The sequence below is a fragment of the Crinia signifera genome, chromosome 1 (assembly GCF_055691185.1).
Source record: "Crinia signifera chromosome 1, ASM5569118v1, whole genome shotgun sequence".
In the NCBI taxonomy this organism is placed as follows: Eukaryota; Metazoa; Chordata; class Amphibia; order Anura; family Myobatrachidae; genus Crinia; species Crinia signifera.
In genome coordinates, this window is record NC_139217.1 from 353308426 (window position 1) to 353319465 (window position 11040).

At 44.9% G+C, this 11040-nt stretch overlaps 1 protein-coding gene across 4 annotated transcripts in view; it reads right to left on the minus strand.

Moving 5' to 3' along the window:
* Nucleotides 1-7751: 7751 nt before the first annotated feature.
* LOC146008745 (T-box protein VegT-A-like) overlaps nt 7752-11040 on the minus strand; it is a 26583-nt gene continuing 23294 nt past the window's right edge. For all 4 annotated transcript variants that reach the window (XM_083148411.1, XM_083148401.1, XM_083148382.1 and 1 more), the window contains exons 7-9: nt 9722-9816; nt 9447-9624; nt 7752-9292 (exon numbers count right to left, since the gene is read on the minus strand). In XM_083148411.1, the coding sequence (XP_083004537.1) occupies nt 8911-9292; nt 9447-9624; nt 9722-9816 (655 nt within the window). In that variant the 3' untranslated portion in view covers nt 7752-8910. The remainder of the gene's footprint in view (nt 9293-9446; nt 9625-9721; nt 9817-11040) is intronic.

Here is an 11040-nt window from a genome sequence, read left to right on the forward strand (position 1 = left end):
CAGGACGACTAGGGCCCGATCCCCTCAATCTAGATCCAATTCCGACCAATTGGATGTAGATTGTAGGTAGATTGGGCCCTTTTTTTTCCCTGTTCTGGTCCGATCCCGATCCGATGCGCGGCCCCGCGGGTCGGTCGTTATTCAGATCCTACCCGCTGCAGGTAGGATCTGAAGAACGACCATACAGCCGGGTGCGGGTCGCCATCAGATCGGACCCGCTCACGGTGCACATCGTGAGCGGGTCGTGCCCCCCGGCGTCACCGTGAGCGGGTTGGACGAGACACTGACGACCCGCTCACGATGTGCATCGTGAGCGGGTCGTCGTGGTGTGTACCCTACATAACTCTCTCTGCACAAGTTACATCTGCCCCACCTGCAGTGCACATGGTTTTGTCCATCATAAGAAGGGATTGGTCAGAAAGAGTGAACCAAAATAACCCCCATAGTGCAGACTGAATGTAGATAGTATGAATTGTATGTAAATGACATTTATTTATTGGCTTTAACATTTCTACAGGTCTCCTCCTGGGAGTGGTACAAGAAGTTAGCAATAATACAAAAGACCACATTTAAGTAACAATTAGAGAATTGGCATTGGGTAATCGCACACAGTAGATATAATCCTAATTTGTAATTGATTATGATTAAATAAGGTGCAACAAACTGTAATAGATTGTAACGAGGTGCAACAATTGTAATAAAGTGCAAATAATGTGTAAGCCAATGTGTTTCTGTAATTTGAAAATGTAGATAGCAAATTATCCTGTGAACCACATTTTGTTGCTTTAATAAAATTAGTGCAATTTGGACAAGAAGGACAACCAAAAATGAAATATTTAATTGTAATATGAAGTATAAAATTAAGGTGAAATATGACAATACATGTAGAGGTACCACTATGGTGAGAAGATGACATCTAGTTCTGTATGGTAAGTATTCTCTTGGTATTCCCTTAACACACATTCTTAAATTAAATTAAAGTGTAAACAACATTTGAATTCCTAGCTGCAATAAAGGACAAGATGAAAAATATGGTAGATTAGCTCATAATTCTCCCTCTGAGCGGAATGTAGCTCAGAGGTGAAAGAGAGAAGTCAAGAATCAGGATTTGCTGTTGAGCTCTAGGCCTAGTGTCACCCCTGTTGGGAGACCATTCCAGTGGGGAAACGGGTCTGGTGCAAAGTCATGTGCAGTGCAACGTGGAAGTTTTGATGTGAGGGTATGGAAAAAGTGCAGGCTGTTTCTATGCACGTGCGCTCCAGAAAAGGAGGCATGGTCATTTAAAAGTTGGCGTATACTTATGTGTAGTGTAACATACCATATACCCCTTATACACATTATGCACCACACTAGTAGGACCCCTATTACTATCATACTATCTAGTACTAGTGCTCCGTACACATAATGCCACACAAAATGAGCCCCCCCCCCCCCCCCCTCCGTGTCCTAAATTTCCCTGATTCCAGTTTTCAAAAGTTTGTCAATTCAGTTGAGCATATCTGAACCATATAGTAATATGTATAAATTACTTACCTGGTTTTCTGAGTCTCTTATAGCAAGATGGACTATGGACATTCACAGCCCCATCAAACACCTTCATGTTAAAGCTATAATGATTAGGATACTGTACCAAAATGAAACCACTAAAAGCTGCAGACCTGTAAACAAAGTGCACCAAATTGGAAATAATCTAACTACTCCATGTACATCACAAACTATACTATCCCAAGAAACCACGAAGGCCTTTAAAGCATCAATTACAGTTTGCACAAGTTTAAAACTGAAAAATATCTTCACTTCTGAAAAGATAGTTCCCACGATCACTCTGTGACACTCCAACCTTTTACTTATTCAGTGTAACATTTGGCAATTGAATTGATAACAAGAATTAGCACTGCACACAAACACTAGGTATTTGGCATATTATTAAAGGGATTAATTAATATGTAAATGACACATCAAAGGCAGCCATACGATTAGAGTATGGGGACCAGCTTTCACCAGGCGTTTATAGCCTACTGTAATAGGTTATCAACATTTTGAACACCTTTGCTATCCTGACTATAGAGGGTTTACATTTGGCACTGTTCACCCTTAGGAGAACCTTTATTAAATATATAAAGCTGATATCCCTATAATCTGCATTCACCTTTCTAAAATGGTTGCTAGAATAGGATAACCAATAATATATTTGGTACTGCTTTCCTAGCACGGCGCCCACGATCTAGATTGTATGTGTGGGGCTGATATCTCAAGCATCTTATGTGTTTGTGCGGCATGAGATGATGCGATCGACGAGATTAGCATCTCATGCATCTTATGTGTTTGTGCGGCATAAGATGCATGAGATGATGCAATCCACGCGATGGATGAGATTTTTACATTGGAATCAATGTAAAAAGCCCCCAAAACCCCAATTTAAATTGCTAACCCCCCCCCCCCATTGTTAACACCACCCCACTATTGAAGCCAACCCGAAGCGTGGCAAGCGCAGCGAGCCCGCGAGGGGCGTCGGTACGCGTCCTCCGACCTTTTCATACCCCCACTATCCTTGTCGGCGTGGAGTTGATTTTATATAGTGTGGCGAGCCACCGAGCCCGAAGCGTGGCGAGCGTAAGCGGAATACATGTAAAGTAGTCCGCTGCACTCGCCACGCTTCAGGCTCGGTGGCTCGCCACACTATATAAAATCAACTCCACACCGACGTGGATAGTGGGGGTATGAAAAGGTCGGAGGACGCGTACCGCCGCCGCTCGCCACGCTTCGGGTTGGCGTTGATAGTGCTGGTGGCGTTAACAATGGTTATTGGGGGCTCACGATTTTTTAGCTCATGCATCTTATGGATGCATAAGATCCATGAGATTAAAAAATTGGGTCCATCGCGTTGATTGTATGCCTTAAGTACCTTAAACTTAAGGCATACAATCAATGAGACGGGCGCCGTGCTAGAAAAGCAGTACCATATATTTTAAGCTCCCTGCTTTTTTTATTGTCCGTGTGGCTCCATAATCCCCTCTGCAATATCACACAGCCATAGCTTCTGATTAAGGCTGTACGTCTCTGGAAAAACTGCTACCAGTAAGGTAAGAAGAGCAGTTGGTAGGATCATTTTTCTCCATACCCAGGAATGCAGCTTTAAGATCATCAGCACCTGGGCTTCCCACGTCATTTATGATTCTGTAATCATTGTGATAGAAAAACAAACCCTTCTCCATAAATGTTACACCCTTTTTCCACCAAAATGTCAGGTCTGGCCTGGGTTTTTGGGTCCAACATGTTAGAACTAGATCAGACCCCATTCTCGCAGGCATACAGTATTGATAGGTAGACCCACTTTTCCACCAAAAAAAGCAGGTCTTCCTTAGGTTTCTGGACATGGTTTCATCTGGTGTCAGACCCTGTTTCACTGCACCTTGGACCCTGTTTTTTCCCGGGTCAACCCCATTTACAACTGAACCTGTCTGACCTAAATGTCACTCACAGACACTGCTTTGAGGCGGATCTCTGTATATAGTTAAGCAGAACCCCAAGGCTCAGAAGGCAATTCCCTGCACCCTAATTTTTTATTTATTTTTTAAATAGTGACCCCTTCAGCAGAGATGGGAGTAGTGACCTGGCGCTGCAGGTAGCTTGGTGGGAGCAGGAAACCCAGCACTTTTTTTGCATTCTCTCCATCCCCTCTCTTTCTTCCCTCTCTGTGACAGTCTTTCCCTGCCCACCCCTTCTATACCTGGCATAGGCGTTCTCTCTCTTTCTCTCCCTGACACCCTCTATCTTGTTCTCTCTTTTTGCTGACACCTCCTCTCAACCATCTCTCTCCCCGACATCCACTCTCTCACTTTCCCGGACACCCCTTCTCACCCTGTTTCTCTCAGACACCCTCACACTCTGTCTCTTCCGGACACCCTCTCTCATTCTGTCTCTCCAACGGGTGTGGATTGTTTGGTCTACAACAACTAGGTCGACAAGCATTGGGTCGACACCACTAGGTTGACATGCAGCAAGGTTGACATGGGTTAAGGTCAACCTGGGTCAAGGTCGACATGAAATTAGGTCGACACAAGCATTAGGTCGACATGTGTTTTTAGCTGTTTTTTTCCCCCGGATGTCGACACAGTTGACATGGACACAGTTTGAAGTGCACCGCATCGCTCGCAATGCTTCTTGCACACTATTTTATTCTCCCACCATGCCCTAGTGGATGGTAGGGCATGAAAAACCGCCTGTCGGCACGTCGGCTCAAAAAACAGTGAAAAACCCCATGTCAACCTTTTGACTGTCAACCTAGCGTCGACCAAATGTTTGTGTCGACCTAGATCCATATCGACCTTGACCCATGTCGACCTAGTTGTTGTAGACCTAATCCCTCTCCAACACCTTCTTTCCCACTCTTCCTGACACCCTCTGTCACTTTATCTCCCTCTTTTCCTTTTCATTCCCCCCTCTCTCCAGGTTTCTCCTCCTTTCTCTGACACACTCGCTCTCTTGCTCCCCTCTATCTCCCTCCTACATTCTCTCTCCTGCTTGCATTCTTCTCTTTCTTGCCCCTTCCCCTCCCTTTTTCAGACACAAATGCGCCCCACAGTCTCACTCTCCTCTTTCTCTCATTAACTTTTTCCATGAAGCCCTCTTTCTCCTTTCTTTTACTCTTTCCCTGACTCGCACTTCCATCACTTTTTCTTCTGCCCTCCTAAGGAGAATTGCACTGACAATGGTGATGGGACGAGGGCTTTAAAGATTTTGCTATGGGTCCAGAAAGTTGTTGTTACACCCCTGCTGGGTCAGATAATCCTGAATGAGCCATTGACACTGTACCTTTAGCTTGGTCTACCACTGGTAGCTACCACAGTACGATTCTCAGGTCACTTGACCGGAGTTATTTTTCAAGGACCCTTTTACACCCTTTTGTGACCATGTAATGCTGGCTGTGTATCCAGGTATGGCAGCGGCACTGTATAATCACAGCTACCGTGGTAAAGCCTGGACTCAGTCAGCAAACATTCAGACTCACACTCCAAAGGGCTAATTTCACAGTAGTCTGGTAGCGGGTATAGGAGAGTGTAACCTCATGCAGAGTCCCAGGTACTGCACAAATTCATCAAAGTGTACCTTCCTGCATAAACTAGTACCAAGACCGCATTCCCTACCTCACACTTTATGTCCTGGCCATCCCTGCCATGCTCACTTTTTGTCTTCAGGCCTTCTTGCCTATGCCTCACCTGTCTTTCTCCCCCTCCCTCTAGACCAGTGGTCAGGGAACTCGGTCCTCATTACCCCACACAGTGCATGTTTTGCTGGTAACCCAGGTGCACAGGTGTACTAATTACTCAGACACATTTTATAAGGTCCGCAGGTGGAGTTAATTATTTTACTTGTGATCCTGTGAGGAGACCTGCAAAACATGCACTGCGTGGGGTAATGAGGACCGAGTTCCCTGACCACTGCTCTAGACTGTAAGCTTCTTGAAGAAGGGCCCTCTTCCCTCCTGTTTTCACAGCCCTCTTCTTGCATTTCAATTGCAGCTCTCTTAAGCTGGCCATACTTCTACTGATTTATTGTGAGATCTATCTGATTGGAACAAAAACCTGGTAATATCTGAATGACAGTTTGTCCATTTCCAACATTTCGAAGCAAATGGTCAGCTGTCATTTGCTCTCATTTATTACAAGGTTTTTGTTTTGTAGATGTATGGCCAGCTTTTCTCACTGACTATACCCACATCTCTTCTCACTTGTGTTCATTAATCTCTACCACTGACTACTTGCCCCTGGTAACATGCAGACTGCTCCCCCACATCTCAGCTGTACTGTGTACTTGGAATTATGCTGCAAATTTTTACCTGTGCTCTGTTTTTCTTCATCAGTTACTGTTAGTATTATTCCTGTGTATCCTGTATTGGTCTAATATGTGCTACAGTTTCCGGGCGGCGGGGCGACGGGAACCCTGTCCGGAGACGGACAGGGTTAGGGGGGGTGCGGGGAGGCGGTGGGGACCCCGGGTGACCGCCGACAAGCCGGCGGGGACCTGGGGGAAGCCGTCGGAAGGGGACGCGCGCATCCCCATTCGCAGATACAGATGGCGGGTGGCGGGGGATGGCGGCTGGCATCGCCATCGCCTGCAAAGAAGAGACCCGCTCCATCTGTATATGTACGGCGCGGTGAACCACTTGTGGCACCTTACAAATTAAATGAAATAATAATAAATTACATAAATCTGTATGTTTATATGTATTTACCATCCCTCCTCATGTAAAAACTGATCGTATTCACCATATAAGATTAGTAGGTATAAAACATGCAGTTTTTTTTACATTAAACGGGAGTGGGGGTGCTTCCCTGCCCCGAGACACACCAAATCTGCAGCTAGGTTACACCAGGGTTGCCGACCCTCCCGGAATTTGCGGGAGTCTCCCGAAAATCGGGTCCTTCCTCCCGGCCCCCGGAAGGGTGGGCAACCCTCCCGGAATCAGGGGGACCCCCACTGAGCCCCCCGATCGCGGCATTTATATGCCGCAATCCGCGGGTCTCAGGGGAGGGGGCGGAGCTAAAATGGCACAATCGTGACGTTTTAGCCCCGCCCCCTCCATGGATATCAGTTATTTAGGCTATTTCCCATAATGGGGGCGGGGCTTAATGACGTCACAGTTAAGCCCCGCCCCAAAAAATCGTCATGAAAGCTTCCTCTCCGGGCTTCTCCCGGAGAGGATTTTCTGAAAGTCGGCAACCCTGGGTTACACACAGTGTTTAGGTGCAAAAAATACATGTCCAAACACGCCCGATGTAACCTTATGCCAAAATATTTGGGTAGTTTGTGGTTCCTTCCATTTTTACACCCTTATTGTAATAATAATAATCATTTTATTTAGGTCACACTCTCTCACACATAGTACACGGGATGCGGTCATTTGGTCTACCCATGTCAACATTTTCCCAAGTCGACCATCATGCTGTAGACCAAATAATCCCAACCCTAGGACTCAAGGTGCTTTACAGGTATCAAAGACATAACATAGCTTCAGATCCTCCTATTGTCGAGTGCAAAATATAAAGGGGCAGTGTTCATGGGTAACCAGTGATTAATTGTATGGACCAGTGGTTCTCCAACTCGGTCTTTGGGACCCCACACAGCTCACGTTTCCAAGTCACCCAACAGGTGCACTAATTACTCACAGACATTTTTAAACTTGATTCTGTGAGACCTGCAAAACATGCACTGTGTGGGGTCCTGAGGACTGCACCGTGTGGGGTCCTGAGGAACGACTGAGAACCTGTGGTATAGAAAATGACATGGAAAACTAATAAGTGTATGAATTAAGTTTGAAGCCTACAATGTCCATTCTCCATCATCTTGCTTGTTAATGATGATATTATTCTCCCAGCCATAATGGGAGAAGATTACAAATTTTGTGCTGAGCTCATATACATCTTATTACCCAAAAGTAGTGATCCTATCCTATATAATAAAAGGCTAACACTCATCCTCACCTTTATGGGGGGAATTCAAGTGCTTTGTGTGTAGCAGGCACCCAACAGAGCAAGTCAATTGATGCTTCATTCAGGATTACACAGCCGCCAGTTCTGTCATTACTGTAATGTTGTGCTGTCACTTTGACGGGCTGGTAACTAATTAGGCATAAAGCTGTGTGGATAATTATAATGACACAGATCTAAGGCTATTGATGAGCCTTCCCCAAGTAAAATGTCATGATTAATTAATGTTGAGACGCAAGACCAATTTTTTTTTTTCATATTGGACATTTATTGAAGGTGTAAAATGACACTGACCAACAAATGTACATTTCATCATTTTCACTTTCCAATCCATTAAATTAAAATGACATAAAACATCATTCACTAGAAGGACATGAGATACAAGTCCAAGTTTCTTAAATAAAATCTATTTACAGGTAGTACACTATCTCTACAGAGATCGCTTCTCTAGATCCGTCAACCAATATGGACGGCTTCCTAGTCCAAATAGTAAAGTATCATGTAAACCACAGAACCGGACCCCATGCAGTTCAGCAATCCAATAGGTCGTTTTCAGTGCACAACAAATTAAAATCTCACCAGAATCCACATTTTGTTGGTTGATCCCATTAGAAGTAGTATGCTTATTACACACAAACCTGTGTAACACATGCAACCATTTCAAACCAAGTACATTTGTTGTAATAAAAAAATAAATAATAATAACCATGTGTCTTATTAATGTGCTCATCACACCCAAACAACCCCAGGGAAATGTGCAAAGCAAATGTTATATTATAAACAGAACACTATTCAAAACACACACCAATAATATATATTACACCTATGTGCAAAGCAATACTAAAATAAAAGGGATTTTTTCTGGCCTTAATGCTCTTTAAATGGTGCTCACAAACTACGTGCAAAGGGGTCAAAATGTTGAGGCTCTAACTGGTCACAGACACCACAAAATAGATGCATCTCCAGATGTACACCGTGCCAACCAATCACAATGTAAGACACAAATTATAATTTGGCACTAGTCTATCTACAGCTGGTCAACCCTAGCACTAGCTGCATCGTGGATTTATTCTCAGTAATTGTACAATCCATTATTCTCCTCCTGCGTTATTTTCAGACAATCCATAGAAAAACATTAGCTGTGCTGAGAAATAAAGAGAATGGGGGAAACTCATGAAAGAAATAATTATTACTTTCCAGGAGAAGGTGTGTCCCAGTTTGTGCTAATCGTCATCACTGGGCTATTTCCCTTTACCCCTCAACATGAGAGAAAAACAGATTCATAAAATGAGAGGTGCTTCTGATATTAACTGGATCACTTTCTTCCAGAGATGAAAAAAAAACAAAAAAAAAAAACCCCAGCATATTGGAGAAGGTTGTCAAAGACCTTGTGTAGTCCAGCTGCTATTCTGCTCCCAATTTACCAGCACGTGTATGGGAATAGAGAATATTGGCTCCAGTCTGACATCCCATTGTGTGGGTGGCTCACTGTCCCTTGTGCAGTAAAGTCTGCTGGATAGGAGTAGCCCATGGGCCGATATTGCGCTTGGGTAGGAACCATCCACTGTTCTGCTCCATATGAGCTATACATTGGTCCACGCAGGGACTGCCTAGTCGGTGTTTCCATGGGAATGTTCACTGCACTTGAGCTTTCTTGTACAGACTGGGATGGAGGAAATAAAGGCAGCTGAAATGCATCAGACTCTGGCACTGTGGCAGTATCTGGTGTGAGACGCCTGCCAGGTACTTCACACACATCAAAGGAGCCTGAGGGTGGCTGAGGACATCTCCGCTGGCGGGCCCTAATAGAACACAAAGTGTATTAGAAAGCTAGAATCAATCTTATGTTGCATAGCCATACCAATATTCTTCCAATTATTCTGTACTCACTTCTCATGTAACCATTCTACAAGTGTGTGTGTGTGTGTGTGTGTGTGTGTGTGTTTAATAACATACCTGTATAAAAAGCTTGTGGAAGAGGAGGGAACCTGTTGCTCCTGGTGTGGAGAGGCCGCTAGCTCTGGGGAACTGGGGGTCAGGCTTTGGTTTCCTTCATGATCTGGAACCCATTGTGGATATACTCCTCCAGGTACTACACTTGGCTCTTCTTTCACACAGGCAACCTTGGAGCGATCTGAATAAGAGTACATTTAAATGTTTTAGTATCATTTCTGCATTACTACACAATTCACCTGTAAACCCCTGATATACCCAGTATTAAATAGCAATACCTTCATCGTCATCAGCATCTGCAGGGCTGTCCTCCCACTTCTTTCTTTTCTGGCGCTTGCTTGGGCTCTGTGGCAGGAGCTTCAAAATGTCATCCCTGAAGAAACAAAAGTGTGAGTGTGTAACAATGCTCTATAGTTGAAAAACAAATTTCAAGGTTTTGTCTTTTTCTGCTTTTAAAGAGCCTATGCACTTCCTTAACCACCTGCATACTGCTGCTTTTGCCAGAGAAAGCTTAACACAGTAGGTTTGTGCTGTACAGGGCTGCATGCATGGGCATAACTAAAATGGGGGCAAGGAGTGCTAATGCTATGGGACCCAGAGACTTTGGGGGCCTGGACCCAGGTTCCAAGGTTTTTATACCAATTGCCCAGATTTGCCTGCCATATGACCCATTGTCCACCTCGAATTGTGTGACATTACATTTCCAGTGAGAAGAGTGTGTAGTGGATGTTCTAAACATAAGGGGCACTGACATGTGTTGGAATTTGAACCTGAGGGCACTCTGATGTGGCACAGTATGTACATGAGGCACTGTAATGAATGTCTAATGTAGCATAATATGAACTGGGCACACCGTCAGAATGGGAATTGAGGATACTTTGTGGCATAGTGTGTACTGGCAGATCTACAATGTGACATGTAAAGTGGGGAACTCCAATGGTTTAAAAAAATAAACTAGGGCACTACTTTGATGCATAATATTAACTAGGGCACAACTAGGTTTCAGAAAATGAACTAAAGCACTATTATGGGCATACAATTAATAACTGCCAGAGAAGTGTCTCTCAAGAAGCACTGGCACAGGGGCCCCCTTCAATATGGTGCTATAGGGCCCAGAACATTCTGGTAATGCCCCTGACTGCATAGGATTCTAATGCGGGGTACACACCAGGACGACCCGCTCACGATGCACATCGTGAGCGGGTCGTCAGTGTCTCGTCCGACCCGCTCACGATGACGCGGGGGGGCACGACCCGCTCACGATGTGCACCGTGAGCGGGTCCGATCCGATGGCGACCCGCACCCGGCTGTATGGTCGTCATTGAGATCCTACCTGCAGCAGGTAGGATCTCAATAACGACCGACCGACCCGCGGGACCGCGCATCGGATCGGTATCGGTCCACACCAGGTCAGAAAAGGGCCCAATCAGCACACAATCTACATCCAATTGATCGGAATTGGATCTAGATTGTGCGGATCGGGCCCTAGTCGTCCTGGTGTGTACCCAGCATTAAGCTGAATGTACTACAGTACCTCTCCCTTTAAATGTCTCTTCTGGGGCAGTGTTTAAAAGATATGCAGAAATGTCACACCAAT